Source organism: Ciconia boyciana, chromosome 8 (assembly GCF_034638445.1).
Source record: "Ciconia boyciana chromosome 8, ASM3463844v1, whole genome shotgun sequence".
Lineage (NCBI taxonomy): Eukaryota > Metazoa > Chordata > Aves > Ciconiiformes > Ciconiidae > Ciconia > Ciconia boyciana.
Genome location: NC_132941.1, coordinates 19,928,510 through 19,953,829, shown reverse-complemented (window position 1 = coordinate 19,953,829; position 25,320 = coordinate 19,928,510). Strand labels below are relative to the sequence as shown.

Below are 25,320 nucleotides of genomic sequence, written 5' to 3'. Positions count from 1 at the left end.
TCATTAGGTTTCATACAACTAATGTCTCTTTACTCAGCTTTTTAAAATCATTTAAAAGTCCCAGCACCCACATTTTTTTCCAGGAACAGACTATTTCTTCCTGTTTTGTGCCCAAAACTTCTGATTCATGAGAGCCTCACGCCTTGTAATTGACCATTTCTCATCTCTTGTAGGTATTTCCAATGGGCTTTTTTTGCCAGTTGCACCATTATCCACAATTTTTTCATCACATGAAAAGAATTCTACAGATGAGGAAGAAACAATGATTCTTCTAAATAGTTCATCCTGAAATACTCATCTAGGTGTGTCTTGTAACTCAATTTCTATTTATTATTTAAACAACTTACTCATTAGTAAACTTTACCTTAAGTAATGACAACTACCAATATTACCTATTCAAACTTCATCTCAGCATCTGCTCTCCTACCCCCGACCGTTCTGCTGAAAATTCTATCCCAATGTCCTGCTATTTAAATACTGTTTGTGGGATTCCCTATCACACTTCATCTTCCCCCCACATTCTTCTGAACTGCTGGTTGCCACCTCTTTCATGCTGACTGATGGCAGCAGGGGGAGCACCAAGAACATGGGAAACGCTTTCCTACTCCAGTTTAAGTTACCATCTTGACAATGTTCCACGGAGGAGCACTGGGAGGAGCAACTGCAACTCTAAAAACCCTTTTGCTTCCCAAGGACATAGACTGATCATATCTGTTCAGTTCAGCGCAGAGAACACAACCAGGATCCCGAAAGAGCAAGGAGCCCAAATATAGTCATTGGAGATGGAATATTTGGCAAAAATCACCTGCCAAACTCAAGAATTTTATAACTCAGGGAAACAGCTGACTTTTTTCTAAAAGGCAGCTTGCTTATTCTACCTTGCTGTTGTATCTTTACCCAGCATCTGTGCTCTCACTGATGAACTTCTTGTCCATGCACTGAAGTATGTAATGATTGAAACTACTCATAGATCTATTTGACATGGGCAAAAATCACATGCTATGAATAGCATGATAGTGATACTCAGAAGTGAATGAATCTTTTTTTGCTTTAACTGCAACATCACTGCCACCAGCTAAAGGTACACAGAAAAGAGTCAGACACCCTCATCTACGAGGAAGTACTACAAATTCCAGGTAGAACAGACTGAGTTAGAGAATTCCTAGACTGGGAGTATAACAGACATAGGAAAGTATGTGACCTGTTCCTGCTCTTCAACTTGTCTCCCAAGTCAAGAGACTTACATGCACTAGTATGTCCTTCCAGAAACTGTATGACTTGATTTCAGCTGTTGACCTCAGAATTTTTCGACTTACATTGTATTGCCAAACTTGTATTTCAGTAGGCACAGATATTTAGTGCATCTACAGTACTTAAACTCTGAGACCACTTCCAACAGTATCAGTACATTTTCTACTCAACTGCTTCAGTCTTTTACAACTGTGTGACTCCTAGATATATCACTGAACTCAAGCATTAGTTAGCAGAATTCCATACTACTTGAAGCTCATGCTTGAAAAATGAAGGCATGAAATTAAAACTGGTTTTCCTAAATGTGCTTCTATTTTAGTACAAATACACATCCTTACATTTCAATGCAACTGAGAAAAAGGTCTTAAGAATATTGAATATTCACTCTCTCCCCTTCAACAAAGTACACTGAATAATCATCAGTGAAGAAAAAAGGATCAGGACAATAAATCTGCTGAAGAAAGAAAAGAAAAGTTGTCAGATTCTTTACACTTGATTTTCTGATAGTTATATAATCAAAGTATATACAGAGTATACACCTGTGAAAGCTCATGTTTTTCTTATAAAGGAAGTGAAACTATAGTAGGTTTTTCAGCCTCACAATTACCTGAAATATTCTCTTTTCAGCCCCTCTTTGTTTGGTATATTCTTTAGGCAGGAATTCTTTTAGGCTAGAAAAAAAAAAACACATACAATTGCATAGTTAATCCTTGAGGTATCCCTTGAGGAGGGATGCTTTCCATGCTCCTTTATTGGCATTAAGTCCCCCAAGCTTCCTAAAATGGGCATAAAATACCTATACAATGAAACAAAACTCTGGCTAAGTAGGGTGAGAGCAAGAGGATACCTTGCATAATTAAGAAAAACACATTAGTTAGATCTCCCTGTAATACCTCTTCATGTGTTGAAAAGTCATCAAAAGTAAATAATAGCTGGGACTCTTGCCATTCTTAAACTATATGATGTCTCTCAGCATCTCAGAGAGGTTCACATCTAAATCCAAATACACTCATTGTAATCTGGGGGAAAAAGGGGACATCAAAGCTTGAGCCAGCTCTGTGTCTGAGTTCAGACACTGCTATTACTTTACAGTAGCACTTCGATTTACTGACGTGCAGGACCAAGTTCTTCCTTTGTGCCTTCCAAGAAATGTTAGAACACTAATATTATACTGAAAAACTGCAAAGCCATTTAAGTGAACACTTAATACCAGTCACTATCTCAAAAACAAAGTCATAAATAACCAGTCCTAATTTCTGTAGCACTCAGATACTAAGGGTCTCAGACTACAAAGTAAACTGTGCAAGTTCAGCCTCCATGACAGAGTTTAGTCAGAAAGAATCTTTAAACACCTCACCTGTTCCTCCTTGCTGTATAATAAAATAAACCCTTTAATCTCAGCCAAACATCACCCCAACTCGAACACATATCAACATCATGCTTTAACAAACATCGGTTCTTTTCTGGATTGCACCTTCCCATCTGGAACACTCTATTCTGATGAAACTATGTCATATATTCAGCAGTTCATTTTCAGCTTGAAGAAACTTCCACAGTTCAAAAAATTGGTTTCTAAGGATCCTCCCTGCTTTGGACTATTAAGACTCACAGAAGAAATATGACTAGAGAATCTCCTCCTCATTTTGATCTATTCAGTAAGCAAGCACACCATTAACAGAGAAAGCTACAACTACCTACTATCATGGAAAGTTACAAGTTTTGAGAAGAATGGATTTTTTTAAATAAGATTGGCAAAAAATTTGCTCAACTGTTCTGTGGGGGGTTTTCTGGTTTGGGGTTTTTTGGGGGGATGGGTGTTTGTGGGGTTTTTTTGTTTTAGTGTGCTGTTTTTGAACACAAAAGCCTGCCATTGCAGACAACAAACAACTCAAAAGACTAAATAAGGATTTTGTGCTTTCTTAAAAAATACTATTCAGTAGTGAGATCATTCATTTTGTTCTTTCCATAAAGCTCTAGCAATATAAATCAAAGTAAGAACAACCGCCCTTGCTAATGTTTCTTCCAATGCTCCAGTAGTTACATCTCACTAATACATGATAATGAAATATCTTCTCAGGACTTATTTACACAGACACATCCTGGGGTGGGGAAGGCTGGAGAGCCAAATTAATTTTGCAGATAAGGACTGAATACAGCTTATTATGCTAAAAAGCTGGTGCCTGTATTCTGAAACAACTAGTGCTTTTATACAGAATTTCATAGGTTCAAACCAGTTTGGTTAAATTCACTTCCAAGGCAAATGAAAAAAAAAAAAACAAAACAACCAACAAACCAAACCTGAGTTAAACCCAGTTTAATTCTGGAAGTGGATTTATATAGAAAAGTGAGTTATCAATGCACTTCCAATTCTCATCTTTTATTAGCTAGGGTTAATTTTCTCAGCTATCTGTATGTAGATAAACTATCAAGACCATTACATTTTTAAGCATGTCTACTTACTTTGTTAACTAATATACACTTTAAAAAGACATTGCTGAGCAAACATTATTTGGAGCTTCTTAAGCAGCAAGAGTTAAGAAAACAACTTTGCACTTTGTCCACTAAGCACCAGTTGGTATACTCTCGCACATGTAGCTAGCAGTTAGATCAGATGCTTTGTCCTTGGTATCACCTTCCATTATTTTTCAATCAATAGACAAGTAATCACCTCAACTGAAAGGGTGTAAACAGACTGAAATTATTTTAATGCTACTTATAATGAAGGTATTTTCTTTATGATGCAACAAACAATAGTTTCACTTTATTTAGCAGCTTGTTTAATGGAGTTAGCAAGAACACTTGGAATATATTATAATTTAGCCTTCTTTAATCTCTTTAATTCCACATTATTGCAATGGACAATGGACTCAGCTAAAAAAAACCCCATCTAATAGCAAGCAGTGTTTATTTAATTTCATTTACTGTGAGTTTGTTCCTACAGTTCTTAAAAAAAATCATACACGAGTGCCAGCATATTGATTGTTTTTCATTAGCAAAAAGTATATCCAGTGTTCTTGAAAAAGACAGTTTAAGACAGTAAAACAGGCTAGATTAAAGAATTGAGCTTATTGGTCACCAAGTGTGCTTGGAAATAAAAAGCAGAGGTGGGCAGTTTTAGCTGCTCCTTTCCTATTCACACAGTAATAGTATGAGTTCTTTATTAGATATTCTCTCAGCAAATTTAAACACAGCGTATCTCTGTAGGTGCAATGCAAAACTTCAGCTGTATGAGGAAGGACTATTTGCAATTTGATAGTTTAAGAGCTTTCACAACTTACTTTGGCATGAGCTTCAAGGAAATTCCAACCACCAATACCAAAGTGTTAACAAAATGCAGGCAATAACGTTCATCTGTGCCAAGAATCATTTATCAATGATAAAAAAGGATACAAAAGATCACTCTGTATAAACATATTGCAGACATGGCAAACTAAACTCAGCTGTTTCAAAACAATGCTATGAAATACTAATACTATTCTGTTACATGCTGTTTTCTGTATGAGCTGACAGATTCTCCTTAAGGGAATCTGTAGCATGTTCAGGTTTCAGTGGTGAGTGAACGGACACCTCTCAAACGTATTTCACACACTGAGCTACAGTGTACAGTTTACATAAAACAACTACTTTCATACTTGAAAAGAATCAATGTTCATCCACCAAAAAGTAGGAAATAGTTGCATGAAACTTTAAAAAAGCTCAATCTTTTTCAAGAAAAAACCCAAACTAAAAAGGTTTTCTGAAAGGACAAGATACACATTTTCAGAACAAAAAAATCCAACCAAACAAAAAAAAAAAAAATCAGCATTTATCTACACTATCTATGTATGTTGTTCATAATGAGTCAGGAGCACTTGGCTTCTTTAGACTCACAAAACCAAAGCATGAGGTTTCACAAAAAGGCTGTCATGAAGGCTACAGCCAAATGCATACAACACTAAATCATAAACACGTACACTTGAAATTAGAAGGCAATGACTAGGGACTTAGGGTTCTGGAGCAGGCTCCTCTGCAGAGGGCAAAAAGGGAATTACTTCTAAATCAGAAATCCTTAATTTTATGAAACTGATTATACACCAGGACAGCGAGCAATTACACTTAGTGACCTGCAAGGCTTGATCCTAATACAGTCAAAGCCCATTTAAATGAAAATAAAACAATAATAGAAAAAATTCCCTGCAGAAAATATCAAGGTTCTAAATTTTGGAATTCTGGTTTTAAGTTATTTCCACTGGAGTAACGTTCTCTTTCTAACATACAGTTCAGTTATTTATACCTTTCATTTCTGTTAGGATAAAAAAAAAAAAAGATAATGCACTTCATATGTGTGATGACTTATTCTGTGATGGACTTCAAACTATCTAGCATTGCATACAAAGTAGAAATATCATCGAGCCAGCAGTTTAGTCCACCATAAATCAGAGTTACTATATGGGACCTTAAAAAAAGAAAAAAAATCTTTACAGTGAAAAGACCAAGTAGAACACCTAGAAAAAACTAGAAAAATTTAAACAACTGAACTCTGCACAGCAGTTTGCTTTAAAAATTAAAAACAACTATTGCTGGAAACACCTAACTCTTGAAATCATTACTGTGACACAACATTAGCTTGTCATGAGGTAATGCCCTAATGGTTTGCTGCAGGAATACTCTTGAGTGCGTGGAGGGAGAAGGGAAGGGTAAGTGGACAATGGACAAATCCCAGAGGAAGATTGTTGCATAACTGGTCACAATTCTAGGGAATAAGAACCAGGAGTACACTGAAGCTATTACACTAGGTCCTCATAATTCTTAGAGACATCAGTAGCTCTATTAGGAAAGGTTCATGGGCTAATCAGTAGCAGACAAACAGACAGTACAAAGAAAAGCTGATTATTAACTGGAACTGAAGGATGTTTGTTCATGTGGTTTGTTTGCATAACTGAACTGCTACTTCAGGAAAATCTTTCAAAAGTGAAGTGTTTCAAACAACCAATGTTGCAGGACTGCATGTTCCAAAGCAAGCCATGATTTTAAAGTGATTCCCTGAGATACAGTAAACCTCAGACTCAGGCTCACAAAGGCAGTATAAGAGTCAGCACTGAGCACTCGGCCAGTGGAACAGGACAGAAACCAAATGTGCACCCATTGTTTTGTGCATCCCATTAAGGTATCTATGAGTCTCATATGTAGGCAAGGCTTGATGGCAGTAGATAGCTTTCTTTTACCTTCCTACATTCCTTTCCTTAGAATCTGGCCCTCGGTTAATTCGCTGCAGGCAAACCAATCAGAAAATCAAAATCAGTAGAAAAACGGGACATCTAAATTTCAGTCAAATTAAACTTGCCCTGCTGACAGCAGTAAAGAATCACTATAAAGGTTAAAGGATGGGTCACACTTGTAAGCAGGACTCCTGTCCACATCTGAAATAAAGAGCACAATGCTAGATCTCCATTCATACAATGCCATAGGAGGGTGAATCTGAACAACTGATTAATGCCACTAGAAAGTTTGGAAAATTTAACCTCTACACACAGCAATATTAACTTTATTCAAATGACAAAGCATCTTTCCATTCATGTACTTTCCTAGCAAATCAAACATCTGTGATATATACTGATGTATGCTTAATTCACACATGGCATTACTAAACGCGGGCAGAAGCAGACTTCTAAGGAAGAACAAAATCCCAATTCTCCCACATTACCCCGTGGCTGGGGAATCCAAGCAGTATACTTAACTGGCACCCTGGCGGGAGCTGGTGCCCTGTGCTGCCTAATAAGCCACTGCCAAAGGTTCCCTCATGAGTTGCCGATATGTGCAATAAGGCTCCTTTCACAGGGAGATTGCTGCAGAAAACACATGCAATCTGATTACCTCTGCTTGGAGTCCTAAAATGCATTTAATCTGTGACAACTCAACATTAGTTACACTTGAGGTCACCCGAATTTACAAATTAGAAGTGTTTACTCTAAAAATCCAGGTTTGTGTTTGTGTTCCACATGAGGTCCAAACTGGATCTGTGCTTGAAAGCCTCCAAACTCACAGGCCTTCTCAAAGGAGACAGGATGGGAACCATTCAGAATGTCATCACGAGCCTATAGGAGGTAAGCAAAGACACATCAGGAACATCCAAAGTAACTATTACATCTCTGAAATTCCTTGAAAGCTTCAACGTGACCCAAGAATCCAGCAACACACTTTTCCACCTGAATGTCTTTATTATTCCATTCTGGATGTGTTGATGAGTAATAAAATAAACAAAGGGCTAGAGTATTTTCTGGTGAACATCTACAGAGACTTATTGAAACCACAATTGTAACAACTTCCGTCAAAAAGAGGACTTGACACCCATTTCCTGCCATATGTGTATATAAAATACATGTGTACATACACACATATATATACAGATATATATGTGTGTGTACATACGCACATGTAAAAGCTTTTGCCTTACCACCTTGTAATAGCAGGGAAAAATGATCTGCATAACTAGTAAGTAAAAACCAGATTACTATTATAGAAATGGCAACAGGAGAAGGCAAACAGCATTTTGCTTCTTTTCTTTAAATTTAGTGGTCATAGAAGATGATGGATGTTATAGCTCTGGCAATAGAATGCTCACCTATCCATAGACAAAACAATGACAAGACAGTATCAACACATACTGCCATAACAGTGGCCTCAAAGAAATATCCGAGTGGCAGGAGAACAGCTCAGTGTGATACGGTCTTCTAAAATACTTGAAAAATGTAAAGCAGTGTTACAAGAAATGCCATCTTTATCTTTTGCCTCAGAGTTTTAAAATGTAATTTAGAGCAATCCCATTTGAATTGGCTGCAAGTATAACACCTGAACATTCCATTAAACTTCCAATGGTTTTTTTTTCACTTGTAAAAAAATACTTTAACAAAGAGTTTAAAAGCCTACTTTTTTCAGACTGCATTACAGGCAACTGAACTGGAGCCTTCAGTTAAATGGCATCTTGTACATAAAACTCTTAGCTTTGCTAAGGTATGTACAGTACCTCTAACAGTTTGGGGAACCTGCCTAGGTGGACTCCCTCCACGTTACATGATATGGTCCATTTTGAACAGGAAGCCTGCCTGCCTTGTGTGCTGTCTGAGTTGAAGACTGGAAAGGGAGTGTAGAAGAAGCTCTCTCACTGATCAGGCAGAAGAGAAAAAAGATGAGAAGTGGAAAGCTGGTTGCAAGACTGACCTGAGATTCCATATTACAGAGAAAGCATCACCTATAGAAGAGAATGGGGAGAAGAACTAAAAAGAACAACTTAAAAGACTAAAGACATTCATGAATTTCAAGGAAAACAGGACAAGGACATGAAAGTGGATTTTTGATTGAGTGTCCATTACTGGGTTGAAAGTGTTTGATTAAAAAGAATCAGCAAAGCCTCTGTACTATCATGTGTTCTTGGAGAGACAGACAAAAAAGTAAAATCAAAGCACATCCAGAACTGGAATTCTAGAAGATGGAGTATTTCAGCAACAAAATTTTTCTAATTAACCTACACAGGTTTCCTCAGACAAGGTAGAACATGTACTTCTGGTCCACATACTGTACCTGAACATAAAGTAAATTAAGTTGAACAGGATCTCTTGAATCTACGTTCTGGTCTGAATAAAAGAACTTCCGTCTCAACAGCAGGGTTTCATTTTCATCAACTCCTTGCTCTCTAAACGTTCGGCTGTGATCTAGCCAATTTACTGTAACAGAACCACAGGCATGCACATAGTTAAATAGGCAGTGTTGCCAGTGTTAATAGCAGTTGTGAAAATCATGTGATAATTAGCATTTCCACTGGAGGGGGAAACTCTGCAAAAAACGTTGCTTTCATTTCTGTTTCTAGTCATCGGTGTTGAAGGTTGCTACAAATGAGAATTGAAGAACAGCACTGCTGAGAAACAGGAATTTACTACAGCATAAAACACCATTAATATTGTTGAATAAACAGCTATAGTAACATTTTAATACTAAATTCAGATCTTCAAAGCTTCATTGCAAAATTACTTAAGTTTACCACATTTTCCCCCTAAACAAATTGTTCTGTTTACTGTTCTTATCCCTGAATACAATTTTAAAACATATTCCTGCCAGTCACCATTAATCTTAGTGCCTTAATGTAAAACAGAAAAAATGGTTCTCATGACTTTACACATCAACCAAATCAAATACTGTCTTAGTTCTTTGGCAATCTCCATTTACACTTAAAATTTATACCTTCAAAGACAAAACTACCTTTTGGTGGCTTTCAGTAGGCATTGATATTTAAATATCCATCTTTAATGAATAGGAGAAAATTGTCATTATGGAAATGACCCTTCAGACTTAAGTTACAACTCCCCTACCAAAAAAGTAACAAAAAACACTTCAAAAGATCCGCTAACTCTCATAGCTAGAGGCAACAACTTGTCCATTTACCTAATTTTAAAAATACTCAGTAGTAGACGACATTATATATAAATGGATGCAAAATACAGGTAGGGATCAACTGAGACACACTGAAGAATCTAAAAATACATTCCTGTATGGTTTTCTTGCACTATACTGTGGAAAGATATTAATCAAAGAATTATCCTGGAATACACTACTCACAATCATCATCTGTATGAAGCTTTGCCTTCAGTTTTTCCATTTTTCTTTCATCACGCAACAATGTCCTATCTTTCTTAAGTGTTCCTGTACTTTCCTCTTTCTTCTCTTCCATGCTCTCCTGGATTAAGGAGTATTCCTCATAATTTGTTATTCCTGGAATTATAAATAACTACAGTGTTTGTAACAATAAAAATTTAATACATTTTAGGACAGGTGAAATATTTTTTTCCATATATTAAAACACCAATGGTTAATTTCAAGTATAGTAAAGATATTCCAGATGAAATGCTAAAACAGTGTATGGGGGAGGAGATCCCAAGAATAACTTACAACTTCTGCATTCAAGACATCTCTCCAATATCTGGCATTATCCTTCACAGAATCACAGAATCATGTAGGTTGGAAAAGACCTTTAAGATCATAGAGTCCAACCGTAAACTTAACACCACCAAGACCACCACTATACCATGTCCCTAAGCACCTCATCTACATGTCTTCTAAATACCTCCAGGGATGGCGACTCAACCACTTCCCTGGGCAGCCTCTTCCAATGCTTGATAACCCTTTCAGGGAAGTAAAATTTCCTAATATTCAGTCTAAACCTCCCCTGGCGCAACTTGAGGCCATTTCCTCTCGTCCTATCACTTGTTACCTGGGAGAAGAGACCGACCCCCACCTCTCTACAACCTCCTTTCAGGTAGTTGTAGAGAGCAATAAGGTCTCCCCTGAGCCTCCTTTTCTCCAGGCTAAACAACCCCAGTTCCCTCAGCCGCTCCTCATAAGACTTCTGCTCTAGACCCTTCCCCAGCGTCGTTGCCCTTCTCTGGACACGCTCCAGCACCTCAATGTCTCCCTTGTAGTGAGGGGCCCAAAACTGAACACAGTATTCGAGGTGCGGCCTCACCAGTGCTGAGTACAGGGGCACAATCACTTCCCTACTCCTGCTGGCCACACTATTTTTGATACAAGCCAGGATGCCATTGGCTTTCTTGGCCACCTGGGCACACTGCTGGCTCACAGTCAGCTGGCTGTCAACCAACACCCCCAGGTCCTTCTCTGCTGGGCAGCTTTCCAGCCACTCTTCCCCAAGCCTGTAGCATTGCATGGGGTTGTTGTGGTCCAAGTGCAGGACCTTGCACTTAGCCTTGTTGAACCTCATACAATTGGCCCCAGACCATCGATCCAGCCTTCAAATACATCATTCCTTCATTATATGCTGCATTTGCCACTTTCAGAAAGATATTAAGTTTTTTTGTTATCTACCAAGTTGCCAGTTTAAAAACATGATGGAATTTAAAATAGCAGTAAATTCCAGAATGGAGACACACCATAGTAAATTTCCTTTCATGGATGCCTACAATTGCTTTCTGAGAACTGAGCAATTTCAGGTTGCCCACGATGTGTAGAAGAAATGTGGCAGAGCAGACTGCGGAATAGAATCCAAGTGAAAGAGATGATTTTTTGCGAGTTTTAAAACTCAACTCTTCCTATGAATTTTACATGACACTGAATCAAAAATCAGTTCACAGCATTTCGCATATGTGCTCAGTTGCTCTCATTTCTTTGTTCTGCTTGGTTTTTTGCACTGTTTGGTAAAGCATGTTTATGTTATACAGGAAAGCAAATTAAATGCTTACCTACATGACCACATTCATGAAACTAAGTCAAACTAATTTTTCAAGTAAATTAGTTACAGCACATTAGAATCCAGCATAGAAATACTCAAACAAAATTGAAATGGATGAATTTACATTTAGTTTAATTCACTTTCCAAGTAAATTAATCTAAATCAAATTAAGGCCACTTTAATTCTAAATGAGAATTAAGCAAGAGTTTAAGATGATTTAAGCTCAGGAGTGATGCATCCCAACACAGAGGAAGTGAGGCAAAAATACCAGGAGGCCTGCATGGATGAAAAAGGAGCTCCTGGACAAACTCGAACAAAAAGGAAGCCTACAGAGGATGGAAGCAAGGACAGGTAGCCTGGGAGGAATACAGAGAAATTGTCTGAGCACCCAGGGACCAGGTTAGGAAAGCTAAAGCCCTGATAGAATTAAATCTGGCCAGGGACATCAAGGGCAACAAGAAAAGCTTCTATAGGTATGTCAGTGATAAAAGGAAGACTAGGGAAAATGTTGGCCCTCCCCAGAAGGAAATGGGAGACCTGGTTACCTGGGATATGGAGAAGGCTGAGGTACTCAACAACTTTTTTGCCTCAGTCTTCACCGGCAAGTGCTCAACCCACACCGCCCAAGTTGCAGAAGGCAAAGACAGGGACTGGGAGAATGAAGAACTGCCCGCTGTAGCAGATGATCAGGTTAGAGACTATCTAAGGAACCTGAAGGTGCACAAGTCCATGGGCCCTGATGAGATGCATCCATGGGTCCTGATGGAACTGGCAGATGAATTTGCTAAGCCACTATCCATCATATTTGAGAAGTTGTGGCAGTTCGGTGAAGTTCCCACTGACTGGAAAAGGGGAAACCATAACCCCCATTTTTAAAAAGGGAAAAAAAGACGACCCAGAGAACTACAGGCCAGTTAGTCTCACCTCTGTGCCTGGCAAGATCATGGAGCAGATCCTCCTGGAAACTATACTAAGGCATATGGAAAATAAGGAGGTGATTGGTGACAGCCAACATGGCTGCACTAAGGGCAAATCGTGCCTGACAAATTTGGTTGCCTTCTACAACAGGGTTACAGCGTTGGTGCATAAGGGAGGAGCAACTCATGTCATCTACCTGGACTTGTGCAAAGCATTGACACTGTCCTGCTGCGAGAGACATGGATTGGAGACACACAGATTTGATGAATGGACCACTCTGTGGATAAGGAATTGGCTAGATGGTCGCACTCAAAGAGTTGCGGTCAACAGCTCAATGTCCAAGTGGAGACCAGTGACAAGTGGCATTCCTCAGGGGTCAGTATTGGGACCAGCGCTGTTTAACAGTGGTGACATGGACAGTAGGATTGAACATGCCCTCAGCAAGTTTGCCGACAACACCAAGCTGTGTGGTGTGGTCGATACGCTGGAGGGAAGGGATGCCATCCAGAGGAACCTTGACAGGCTTGAGAAGTGGGCCCGTGCAAACCTCATGACGTTCAACAAGGCCAAGTGCAAGATCCTGCACATGGCTTGGGGCAATCCCAAGCACAAATACAGGCTGAGCGGAGAATGGATTGAGAGCAGCCCTGAGGAGAAGGACTTGGGGGTGTTGGTTGTTGAGAAGCTCAACATGACCCAGCAATGTGTGCTTGCAGCCCAGAAAGCCAACCGTATCCTGGGCTGCATCAAAAGAGGTGTGGCCAGCAGCTTGAGGGAGGTGATTCTCCCCCTCTATTCTGCTCTTGTGAGACCCCACCTGGAGTACTGCATTCAGCTCTGGGTCCCCCAACATAAGAAGGACATGGACCTGTTGGAGTAAGTCCAGAAGAGGGCCACGAAGATGATCAGAGGGATGGAACACCTCTTCTATGAAAACAGGCTGAGAGAGTTGGGGTTGTTCAGCCTGGAGAAGAGAAGGCTCTGGGGAGACCTTATAGCAGCCTTCCAGTAGCTGAAGGGGGCCTCCAAGAAAGCTGGAGAGGGACTTTTCACAAGGGCATGTAGTGACAGGACAAGGGGTAATGGCTTTAAACTGAAAGAGGGTAGATTTAGATTAGATATAAGGAAAAATTCTTCACTATGAGGGTGGTGAGGCACCGGAACAGGTTGCCCAGAGAAGTTGTGGATGCCCCATCCCTGGAAGTGTGCAAGGCCAGGTTGGACAGGACTTTGAGCAACCTGGTCTAATGGAAGGTCTCCCTGCCCATGGCAGGGGGGTTGGAACTAGATGATCTTTAAGGTCCCTTCCAACCCAAACCATTCTATGATTCTATGATTTAAACTAATCCATGCTGGATGCATGTTTATAGTTAAATAAGAATTAGTTTTCAAAAGTGTCTCTATTTAGATAAATACAAAGACAGACTATAACCAATATGACACATTTTTGACCAGCTGCTCTGGATAGCTTCCATATGTTGTTTCACAAATGATACAGTACTGTGATCAACTCTTAAATCATAACAACAGAGAGCCCTAAGTTTAGGTATATTTCAAGGTTATCCCATTAAAATTCAGTATAAATTTAGTTCTAATTCTCTACCACTTAGCAGGAAAGAGTATGTAAAAGGTAACATATAATAAAAAAATTTATAACTGTACTGTGAGGTTACTTTGTGCCTTCACCTGCTAAATACTGAGGTTTAAGGATATAGCTAACCCTCTACCAACTTTCATAAAACCTGGACAACAGATTTCAAAAAAGTGTTTGGTAAATGTTAACTGACAACAAATTTAAATATTTTTTTAACATATGTGCCAATTTCTAACCAGTAATACACATAACATCCTAAAAATCAAGATGCAAATATGGCAGAAAAACAAGTTCTTAAGTATGTGGGTCCCAAAATCTTACCTATCCTGCTGCAAATGGTAACCAGCAATTCACCAACTGTTTTAGAATCATCCACCATGACTGTTTTCACTGAACCATCCAACATACGTATTTTCTGAGGTCTCTGCTTCTTTTTGTACTCCAGTATATCCTAGGAAGTAAACAATACTGTTTCTAAATGCTTTTGGAAGCTAACACAAGCCAACCCACTAACTTAGATGCCTAAAACAGGATTCCCTCCCCACTGCCCAAGCTCGATTTTTCCTTTGTTATAGTATAGGCAAACTTATTCATGTAACAAACTTGAGAAGTGACTACTTTTAGCTCTGCCAATGTAATTTTTCAAGACCAAAACCTAGACAGAGCACGATAGACCAAAGTACCTTTGTGATGCAAAAACTAGTTTAGCATTTAAAAAGGATAGCAATGCCTTTTGGTTGTAAGCAAGCTGGCCCTAAGGTGAGCAAGTATCATCTTATCATCTTTAGTATACAAGAAACCTACACTATAATGCAAGGTCACCTCAAATCTAAAGCTTATTACAAAACTTATTTTTTATCTTTATGTTAATCATTCTGTGAAAACACTATTGGCCACAGTAGCTCACAGTCACAACCAGACACAGGAAAAAACTAACTACTGAGGCACAGAAAGGAAGAGAAGTGGGCCAATTTCAGGAACAGACTCAAGACTCTCCTACCCCTCCAAATGCTAAACATTCTTCTTGCCACTTGAGAAACAAGTTTTCTAAAAACATATTAATGAAAGAAGCAACAGACTTTGCACCATACCCCATTTCTCAGCATGTAATAATCCAGTGTTCTTCCAGCCTCCAGCCATATACCTTTTCGAGGATCTTCATCTGACAAGAACAATCCATAGTCAGAGGCTGTGGAACAGAAGAGACAGAGACTAATTGAAAAATATCAAACCTAATAAAGCCAACCTGGTTGCATTCAAGGTTATTCAATTTCAGGGTTAAGCTTCCATTACACTTATCTTCCATTCTTAATGAACTTGGATAGGAATTTTTTTTCTGTGCTTCAGAAAATATTTAGCTTAGCAGCAGACAGCAAGGTAGATCAGGCTTTATAGAAGACTTGAACAAAAGCTTCACTAAGCAAGAATGTGTCACATCTACTGTGTAATTTGTATTATATTTGTAATTAATTCTCTTCAAGATGAACTTTTTTAAATGCTCATAGGTCCTGCTTTGGAATTTACTAACCAAAAATACAAGCAGTTTGGTCTTAACCACAGTATACTATTTCAAGCAGTAGTTCTATTTTTAAAAAATATAGTTTGTTTTCAACCATTCACATATTGAGTTTACGCTAAACTTCAGAATCTTTTTGGCAGATGCTTCAGGTTTAGGCATTTAAAAAAATACAAGACTTCTAGAATTATATCCATAATAACAACCTCAGGAAAAACTTGCATCTATTGCAGGCTAAACACATGCCAATCTATTCTTTCAGAATCACAAGTAAATGATAAAACTCTCAGTCACAGAAGAACAAACCTAGGCTTAGGCTTCAAAGACTAAACTCCAGGTATACAAAACGAAGGACCATGACTGTGAATTTAAGGCCCATCCAAAGCACCTCTTCTTGATAAACATTTGCATGAAGAATTAATACAGAGTACACTTCACCATCACAAACAGTGTAAACTACTGTTCATCAGCTGAGCCTGCTCTAATTGCAGTTCTATATAAGCTAACAGCTTTTTTCATACAAGCTGGCCAGCTGCGTGCACACAGCCTGTTACAACAGCTCGGTGCAGGGACAGTACCTTGTTTACTTTCAGCCACGTGTTCGGACCCTCTGATCATAAAGTCAGGTAAAAATAGCCACAATTTTTGGACAATGTTTCATCTTTAAATGTCATCCATAGGAACAATTTACATTTAAGAGCATTTACATTAACCACATTGTTAGTCACGCAAGTATATAAAAGAGCTTACATTTAATTAATAGAAGTGTAACTGACTTACAGATACACAATTTTGAAGGAAAAATCCTTCCAAGAACAACTAAATAAGAAGAAAACCTTTTCCTGTCGACCTTAATTAAAAATTCCACTGCAAAGCCAAGTGATCCAAATGTACAAAGATGCTTATGACACAAATTCAGTACAGAATCAGTTATGTAAAATTTTAGAATTTGTGCCTATAAATAGGTTGTGACCTTTAGAAGCACACAAAGTGCCTTGCACAGAGCACAGAATTACCAAGGAAGCACAGACTGCTACAATATTCATTGCTGGGGGATGCACCCTAGTAATGAAATAGTAGTAGCTGTGCAATGTTAACATCATGTTAACATCATGGCCACCTTTGTGCCAGCATGCAAGCTCGTTGGAGAAGTGAAATGTGCACGGCTGACAGTCATAATGCAGGCCAATTACATTTTCTGTTGCACAGGAACTAGTTTGATCAGACTGTACTGCGCCTCTGTGAGTCTTCTGAACTAACAGGCAAACACATTTTAATAGCCACAAAGAAGGGAAAGGATATGTTAGTAGCCTTATTTCTGTTCATCACTCAACTTCATGAAGTTGTTTGAAGTTCGTAATTGCACTGCAATCACATATAAAGGAAAAGCCCTACTGTATAATCTGAAGAGAGTTCCTAGGCTTTTCTGTGAGGTTCATGATGTTCAGGGATATTTATTACTCAACTTCTCTGAATTAAAAAGCTGTTCAAAATAACTGCCTTGAGAGATCTCTATGGTAAAAATGCACAGCTTGTATCTGAAAAATCAAAGCTGCATAACTAGACTTCCTAAGGACTCTGGCAAAGGAGAAACATTTCTAAGTAATAGTAATATTGCCCATTACTGGTAAGTTTTTCTAACAGTTCAGACAAGATTTTTGAAACAGCTCTAAAGGTTGAGAGCTGTGCGTAAAACTCAGTAAACAATCTGCTTTAAGAATTACATTCCAGTGGCATTATATACAGTACAGCACCAAAGGATTCTGAAGAATCTGCAGTTTTTGACAACTTTGACTACATTTAAACCAGAGCCTTTGTCCAAGTGAAGACATATTCCACAGTCTGCATTCATCTAATTTGCTCAAAAGGTGCAGAGACAGTTAAATTTGACTCACACGTAGCAGCATTCTGAATATGGTATGCACAGCATGGTGATGCTTTTACTTATCAACCAGTTTCAAGCATTTCCCTCTGCACATTTTGGAGATGTCCAGCTATTCTTTTGCAATTCATGTTGTCCCTTCCTTTGCTGAGGCACAAAATAAGTCTGCCCAGATTTTCCTAGAAAGCATTGCCACAAACATTGCTTTAAAAAGATGGTACCACAAAAATAGCTCTCCAAGTGGGGGAAAACTCATCTTTCAGGCAAACAAGCAATTTAAGAACTCAAAGTTCCAAAAAAAGTATTCTTTGTAGAAAAACCTCTGTCAGGACGGAAGGAAGAAAAAGAACGCAGCTACCTTCTGTCACTTAAAAATCTGTTTGCACTTTGTGCCTTTCACTCCACAGCCTTATGATTAAAATAAAAAAACCAAACCCTCCAACCTGAAAGATAAATGGAGAAACAGAACAGTGTAAAAGAACCCACAGGTTTAAGTTTATTTTCAATTCAGCCAATGAATTGACTAAGGGCAAATACAGGAACTCACCTTGCCCTGTTTGAGCCTCTGGCACTCGTTCACGAATAACTCTACAGGCATCATACACTGCAGTGGATGGTTCAAACTGCATCGTCTTCACTACATTGCATTGGCGGACACAGATCTTCAATGAAAGAGCTACCATGATGTCAAGTCACTTGCAAGTTCCAACTAAAGTATCTGGAAAAACAGTAATGGCATTATTGCTTAGAATTTTCCATTTAATGCTTTAATACACTCAACTTTCTATTAAAAAAATGAAATTAGTTTAGTAGAATTATATGTATTCAAATGCAGTTCTATATAAAGTCTCATTAGCATAATCAAGCTAGAAACTATCCAAACCATGTATTTTTCTTGGTATATTGGAAATTCGTTTCCAAAAACTTGTGTACACATACTTAAAGGTTGATACTTCGAGGTATGTCAAAATGGTGCATAGGAAAACAATACACTTAGTGGGTATATTGCCAACATATTTACTACTGTCAGAAAATTATTTTTCTCTCACCACACCTTTTTATTAGACCATTTAGATTAGCTGGTAACTAACAGCTTAGAATAACTACTTAAATGAAAGCAGGATTTTTTTAGTACATAACTTTTCCTTTTTGAAGATTCTACAGTCTGCAATACTGTGTTGTGGTTTTTTTCAAGTCTCCACATAGATCTACTAGATGTTTTTATCCTGTTGTGCAGCTACCCAGAGCTTCAAGAATGAGATATTTTTCATTTCAGTTCTATTTCAGAAACTTCACGGAATTTGACAGCATTTGTCTACAGAAACAGGAACCTACAGATGCTTTTTGTTTTGTTTCATTTTGTAGATAGTCTGGGTTTTGTCTCAAGTGTCTTCCCTTGCTGTCATAACACTCCAAACCACTCTTCCATCATTAAACTTTCTACAGTGATCTCCAAGAACTCTTCAGAACTGAAGTCCTTTCTGCATAAACACAGAATCTACCAGAATCCCCAAATCCTTTGCGCATATATTCACTTATGTTTATTTTAAATAAGAGGACATGAGATTTTATGGACTACTGCTGCCAATGATAATTTCAGCAGGACAAATTCCAGTAGTTAAACAAAAATTTAAATCCCAGTTTGCATCTTTTTACAGCCCAGATAGTCAGTACTGTTTGGCAAAATCACTTTAAGGAATAGGAAGGAACCAACATTTACATTTCATCAATGCACTGATGCACTTTGCTCAGTGACTGCATCCCTTCTCCAAGGCACAGAAAGCAGACAAATAATTCCTCTACCGATAACATTTAGGAGAAGCTTTGGCTCTAAGATGCCATCCTCCCCTGTATTTTTGTGGCAGTCCATCCATCTGTCTCTCAAAAGCAAATCTTCCTACTTCAGATTTTTTAGTACTTCCAAGACCACTCACTACCAGTATGAAATGCTAGATATGGTAAGACTATCTGACAAAGTAAAAGGGGCAAATGAGTGAAAAAAACATAAAAGAAACATTAATGTACACACCTCAATGCTTTCCTAATCTATCGGTGTCTGATAACAAAACAATCTGTATTTTGAACCAATCATTCTAAGCAGAGGTCTGATAAATAAATGAAGATCTCTCCCTACTACCAAACACTAGGTTCCTAAAACCCATCCAAAAGGTCTATACGTTTCAGAAGTAATCGTTCAGTATAGCAGCAGTACAAAATAAATGCAAGACAAAAAATAAATCTCTGCAGTATTTCCATAGAGATTCACCATAACTGGGTTCAGTTTAGCACTTTATCATTTATACACAAGCAAAACTCAGAGCACTAAAAAAAAAAAAAAATCCCAAGAAATCACAGATTGGAACCATTTTTCACCATCCAGAATAGTCCCAGGAAGAATAATTACGTTCATATGTGCTTATGTGCACTGTTAAAAAAAAGGTGGCACACTAAACAGCTGGAAAAGAGACCGATCACCTTGAAAAACAGTCTGACCAAGTTGCTCAGAACGCAGTTCTAACTCACAGGTGACCTCTGAAACCTGGCTGTCATCTTCCAGTGTGGTAAGGTGAGCCGCAATTCCTCCTCCCTCCTATGTCTGGTCAATGCATTAGAGCAGGGCCATTATAATGCAACCCTCTGAACTCTCTCTCCCCTATTTTCTACTCCTCTTAAAAAGAGGAAATGATATAAAATGACATCAGTGAACAGGTAAGTTCTAGAAAAAGCCTTCCTCTCCTCTTTGCTTTCTATTGCACCTGAAGGTAAGACTTGCAAGCCTCACACATCACATCTTCAGACTTCATATGATCATCTTGTCTATTAAAAGGCAAAACGGATACTGACCTTTTCCTATCAACTTTCCCATGAACAAGCTGCAGTCTTAACTTTTGGTATGAATGACTTTGGTTAAAGGGAAGCAGTCATTCAGCAAAAATGTAAACACATTCAACAATCATCTTTTAAAAAAGATAATTTGAGTAGAGGCATTAAAAGAGGTCTCCTCTCTTCTGCTAACATATAAAGGAGTAATACAGATGACTGAATCTGTATTCTCTGACATAAAAGCGAAGTGAATGTAATACAGTTGCACAGGCACATTGCAGCACCTTCTGAAAGATCGAACTAAACTTCTTTTAACATAGAAAATAGGATCCACCTGAAAAATCTTTGTGTGTAATGAAATGACTGACTGCTTTCTGGTATAGAATACTAGACAAGTGACTGAATAGTCATAAATTAGCACCTGACTTGAAAGTTTCATGCCATACAGATCCTGTATTACCAGCACTGACAGTGGTGGGTCTCATGCAAGTTATGGTGATGTAATATTATGCTTCCTATGTACAGCTGAATCTTTTAATAGTTCAGAAAAAAAACCATTTTCTTTTAAGGTGAAGGCTCACAAGGTTATGGCATGAAAATAAATACATTTACTTGCAAACAGAAAAATCTGCTTAATCTTTTAGTTAACCCGTTTATATGTAACACTCAAAAATGGATTTTAAAAAAGGGCACTAACTCACATCAAGGAACATCCAAATTCAGTCCAGTGTCTAATCTCCCTTTATGAATGGAGAAAAAGCGGCAAAGAAAAACCAAATGGTGAAGACTGACCATTAAACTTTAACTGGAAAAATAAAAAATAAATTAAAATATTCTGGTAAAATTATTGTGATTTTGCAGTTGGTACTGCTGCTTTTACTGGGTTAGCATAAATTTAGCAAACCAGAGCATTCAGATAAACTTGATCTCACCTGTGAGATCCAGAACAGAGTAAGTCAGAACTTGAAAGCAGTTTAGCCAGTACAACATTGTGTCACACACTTCATAAATTTAAAAACAAGCAGAGGCCCCATTTCTTAAAGCTTAGACAAAAAAAGTTCTTTTGAAATACATTAAGTAGTTTCTCAGCCTGTTAATATTTTCACTTTGTGATCATGCACCACAGAAACCATAAAAATGTGTGTTGGAAGGACCCTCAAGAGGCAGCCTAGCCTAGTCCCTTGCACTGCAAAATGATGCATCCCTATGCTGTCCCTGCCAGATGCTCATCTAATCCCAAAGCTCCATTGAAATGGAGTCCCCAACATCCACAGGGAAGCTGCATTTTCACTTTTCTTTTTACTACTTCTACATTTTGGGTGGTTCCCCCCTACCCACCCAAGTTTTCAACCTAGGTCTTCCACTCTGCAAAAGAACCTTTTTTCCCTGCCCTACATAAACAGACATGGCAAATTGATCCCCATCATCTTTAACACAATTTTACAAGTTGGGAACCTGTTATTGTGTCCTCCCAGAATCACAGAATCGTATAGGTTGGAAAAGACCTTTAAGATCATCAAGTCCAATCGTAAACCTAACACTACCAAGACCACCACTATACCATGTCCCTAAGCACCTCATCCAAACATCTTTTAAATACCTCCAGGGATGGCAACTCAACCACTTCCCTGGGCAGCCTCTTCCAATGCTTGATAACCCCTTCAGGGAAGTAAAATTTCCTAATATCCAGTCTAAATCTCCCCTGGCGCAACTTGAGGCCATTTCCTCTTGTCCTATCACTTGTTACCTGGGAGAAGAGACCGACCCCCACCTCTCTACAACCTCCTTTCAGGTAGTTGTAGAGAGCAAGAAGGTCTCCCCTCAGCCTCCTTTTCTCCAGGCTAAACAACCCCAGTTCCCTCAGCCGCTCCTCATAAGACTTCTGCTCTAGACCCTTCACCAGCCTCGTTGCCCTTCTTTGGACACGCTCCAGCACCTCAATGTCTCTCCTGTAGTGGGGGGGCCAAAACTGAACACAGTATTCGAGGTGTGGCCTCACCAGTGCCGAGTACAGGGGCACAATCACTTCCCTACTCCTGCTGGCCACACTATTTCTGATACAAGCCAGAATGCCATTGGCTTTCTTGGCCACCTGGGCACACTGCTGGCTCACAGTCAGCTGGCTGTCAACCAACACTCCCAGGTCCTTTTCTGCTGGGCAGCTTTCCAGCCACTCTTCCCCAAGCCTGTAGCGTTGCATGGGGTTGCTGTGGCCCAAGTGCAGGACCTTGCACTTAGCCTTGTTAAACCTCATACAATTGACCTCGGCCCATTGATCCAGCCTGACCAGGTCCCTCTGCAGAGCCTTCCTTCCCTCAAGCAGATCAACACTCCCACACAACTTGGTGTCATCTGCAAACTTACTGAGGGTGCACTCGATCCCCTCATCCAGATCATTGATAAAGATATTAAACAGGACTGGCCCCAACACAGAGCCCTGGGGAACACCACTTGTGACCGGCCGCCAACTGGAGTAAACTCCATTCACCACCACCCTTTGGGCCCGGCCATCCAACCAGTTCTTTACCCAGCGAAGAGTACACCCGTCCAAGCCATGAGCAGCCAGTTTCTCCAGGAGAATGCTGTGGGAAACAGTGTCAAAGGCTTTACTGAAGTCTAGATAGACAACATCCACAGCCTTTCCCTCATCCCCTAGGCGGGTCACCTTGTCGTAGAAGGAGATCAGGTTGGTCAAGCAGGACCTGCCTTTCCTGAACCCATGCTGGCTGGGCTTGATCCCTTGGTTATTCTCTACATGCTGTGTGATGGCACTCAGGATGATCTGCTCCATCAGCTTCCCCGGTACCGAGGTCAGGCTGACAGGCCTGTAGTTCCCCGGGTCCTCCTTCCAGCCCTTCTTGTAGATGGGCATCACATTTGCTAATCTCCAGTCAACTGGGACCTCCCCAGTTAGCCAGGACTGCTGGTAAATGATGGAAAGCAGCTTGGTGAGCACTTCTGCCAGTTCCTTCAGTACTCTCGGGTGGATCTCATCAGGCTCCATAGACTTGTGAGTGTCTAAGTGGTGCAGCAGGTCACTAACCATTTCCCCCTGGATTATGGGGGCTCCATTCTGGTCCCTGTCCCTATCTTCCAACTCAGGGCGCTGGGTACCCAGAGAACAATTGGCCCTGCTATTAAAGACTGAGGCAAAGAAGGCATTAAGTACCTCAGCCTTTTCCTCATCCTTGATCACTGTGTTCCTTCCCCCGTCTACTAGGGGCTGGAGATTCTCCTTAGCTCTCCTTTTGCCACTAATATATTTGAAGAAGTATTTTTGTTGTCTTTTACAGCAGCAGCCAGATTGAGCTCTAGCTCAGCTTTGGCCCTTCTAATTTTCTCCCTGCACAGCCTTGCTACACCTTTGTAGTCCTCCTGAGTTGCCTGCCCCTTCTTCCAGAGGTCATAGACTCTCCTCTTTTTCCTGAGTTCGAGCCAGAGCTCTCTATTCAGCCAGGCCGGTCTTCTTCCCCACTGGCTTCTCTTTTGGCACCTGGGGACAGCCTGCTCTTGTGCCTTTAGGACTTCCTCCTTAAAGAATGTCCAGCCTTCCTGGACTCCTTTGCCCTTTAGGGCTGCCTCCCAGGGGACTCTCTCGACCAGTCTCCTAAACAGGCCAAAGTCCACCCTCCGGAAGTCTAAGGTGGCAGTTCTGCTGACCCCCCTCCTCACTTCTCCAAGAATCAAAAAATCTATCATTTCATGATCACTCTGCCCAAGACAGCCTCCAACTGTCACATCACCCACAAGTCCTTCTCTGTTCGTGAACAAGAGGTCCAGCGGGACACCTTCCCTAGTTGGCTCACTCACCAGCTGTGTCAGGAAGTTATCTGCCACACGCTCCAGGAACCTCCTAGGCTGTTTCCTCTCTGCTGTATTGTATTTCCAGCAGACATCCGGTAGGTTGAAGTCCCCCACAAGAACAAGGGCTAGCGATCGTGAGGCTTCTCCCAGCTGCTTATAGAATAGTTTGTCAGTCTCCTCATCCTGGTTGGGTGGTCTCTAACAGACTCCCACCACAATATCTCCCTTGTTGGCCTTCCCCCTGATTCTTACCCATAGACACTCCACCCTATCGTCACCATCATTAAGCTCTAAATTATCCAGACACTCCCCGACGTATAGGGCTACCCCACCACCTCTCCTGCCTCACCTATCCCTCCTGAAGAGTTTATAGCAATCCATCGCCGCACTCCAGTTGTGCGAGTCATCCCACCACGTTTCCATGGTGGCAACCATATCATAGTTTTCCTGATGTACAATGGCTTCCCACTCCTCCTGCTTGTTGCCCATGCTGCATGCATTGGTGTAGAGGCACTTCAGCTGGGCTGTTGTCCGTGTTTCCTTCATAGAAGAACACCCCTTGTGTGCTTTGAGGCATTTCACTGACGTTTCCCTCTTGGCTCCTATTGCCTCAGTATCCCCTAGCTCAATTCTGTTCCACTTCGGCTGTGCCCCAGTGTACCCCGCACATCTCAGAGACACAGGCCGAGCGCCCTCGCTGGCACCCTCTCCCTCTAACTGTGGCATGTCGTCCCTCAGCTTCCCTTGGGCAAGCCTGATATTATCCCCCCTGCTTCGAGTCTAGTTTAAAGCTCTGTTGATGAGCCCTGCAAGTTCCTGAGCAAAGATTCTCTTTCCCCTTTGAGAAAGATGAATCCCATCAGACGCCAGCAAACCCGGTGCTGTGTAGGCCATCCTGTTGTCAAAAAAACCAAATCCGTGGCGATGACACCAGCCACGGAGCCATGAGTTAATTGATTGGGTGTCTCTGTTCCTTCTAGTGTTGCTGCCCACAACTGGAAGGAGAGAGGAGAAAATAACCTGTGCTCCAGAGTCTCTTACTAAGTAGTACTACTTACTCTTACTAGCCGTCCCAAGGCCCTGAAGTCTCTTTTGATTGCCCTAGGACTTCGTGTTGCAGCTTCATTGCCCCACACATGGAAGAGCAGTAGGGGGTAATAGTCCGAGGGCCATACCAGGCTAGGGAGTATCCTAGTGACATCCTTCACCTGGGCCCCAGGGAGGCAGCAGACTTCCCTAAGAGGAGGGTCTGTCCGGCATATCGGACCCTCGGTTCCCTTCAGAAGGGAGTCACCCACAACTACAACCCGTCTTCT

At 40.3% G+C, this 25,320-nt stretch overlaps 1 protein-coding gene across 9 annotated transcripts in view; it reads right to left on the bottom strand.

Annotated features, from left to right (window-relative positions):
* TLN2 (talin 2) overlaps positions 1-25,320 on the bottom strand; it is a 224,626-nt gene that overhangs the window by 106,863 nt on the left and 92,443 nt on the right. For 6 of the 9 annotated variants that reach the window (XM_072871155.1, XM_072871154.1, XM_072871158.1 and 3 more), the window contains 7 exons: positions 17,925-18,095; positions 15,071-15,168; positions 14,301-14,430; positions 9,841-9,993; positions 8,809-8,951; positions 7,198-7,325; positions 1,859-1,922 (listed from right to left, as the gene is read on the bottom strand). In XM_072871155.1, the coding sequence (XP_072727256.1) occupies positions 1,859-1,922; positions 7,198-7,325; positions 8,809-8,951; positions 9,841-9,993; positions 14,301-14,430; positions 15,071-15,168; positions 17,925-18,060 (852 nt within the window). In that variant the 5' untranslated portion in view covers positions 18,061-18,095. Of the gene's footprint in view, positions 1-1,589; positions 1,706-1,858; positions 1,923-7,197; positions 7,326-8,808; positions 8,952-9,840; positions 9,994-14,300; positions 14,448-15,070; positions 15,169-17,924; positions 18,096-25,320 lie in introns of those variants that run through there. The other 3 variants (XM_072871160.1, XM_072871162.1, XM_072871163.1) reach the window with 3 other exon arrangements.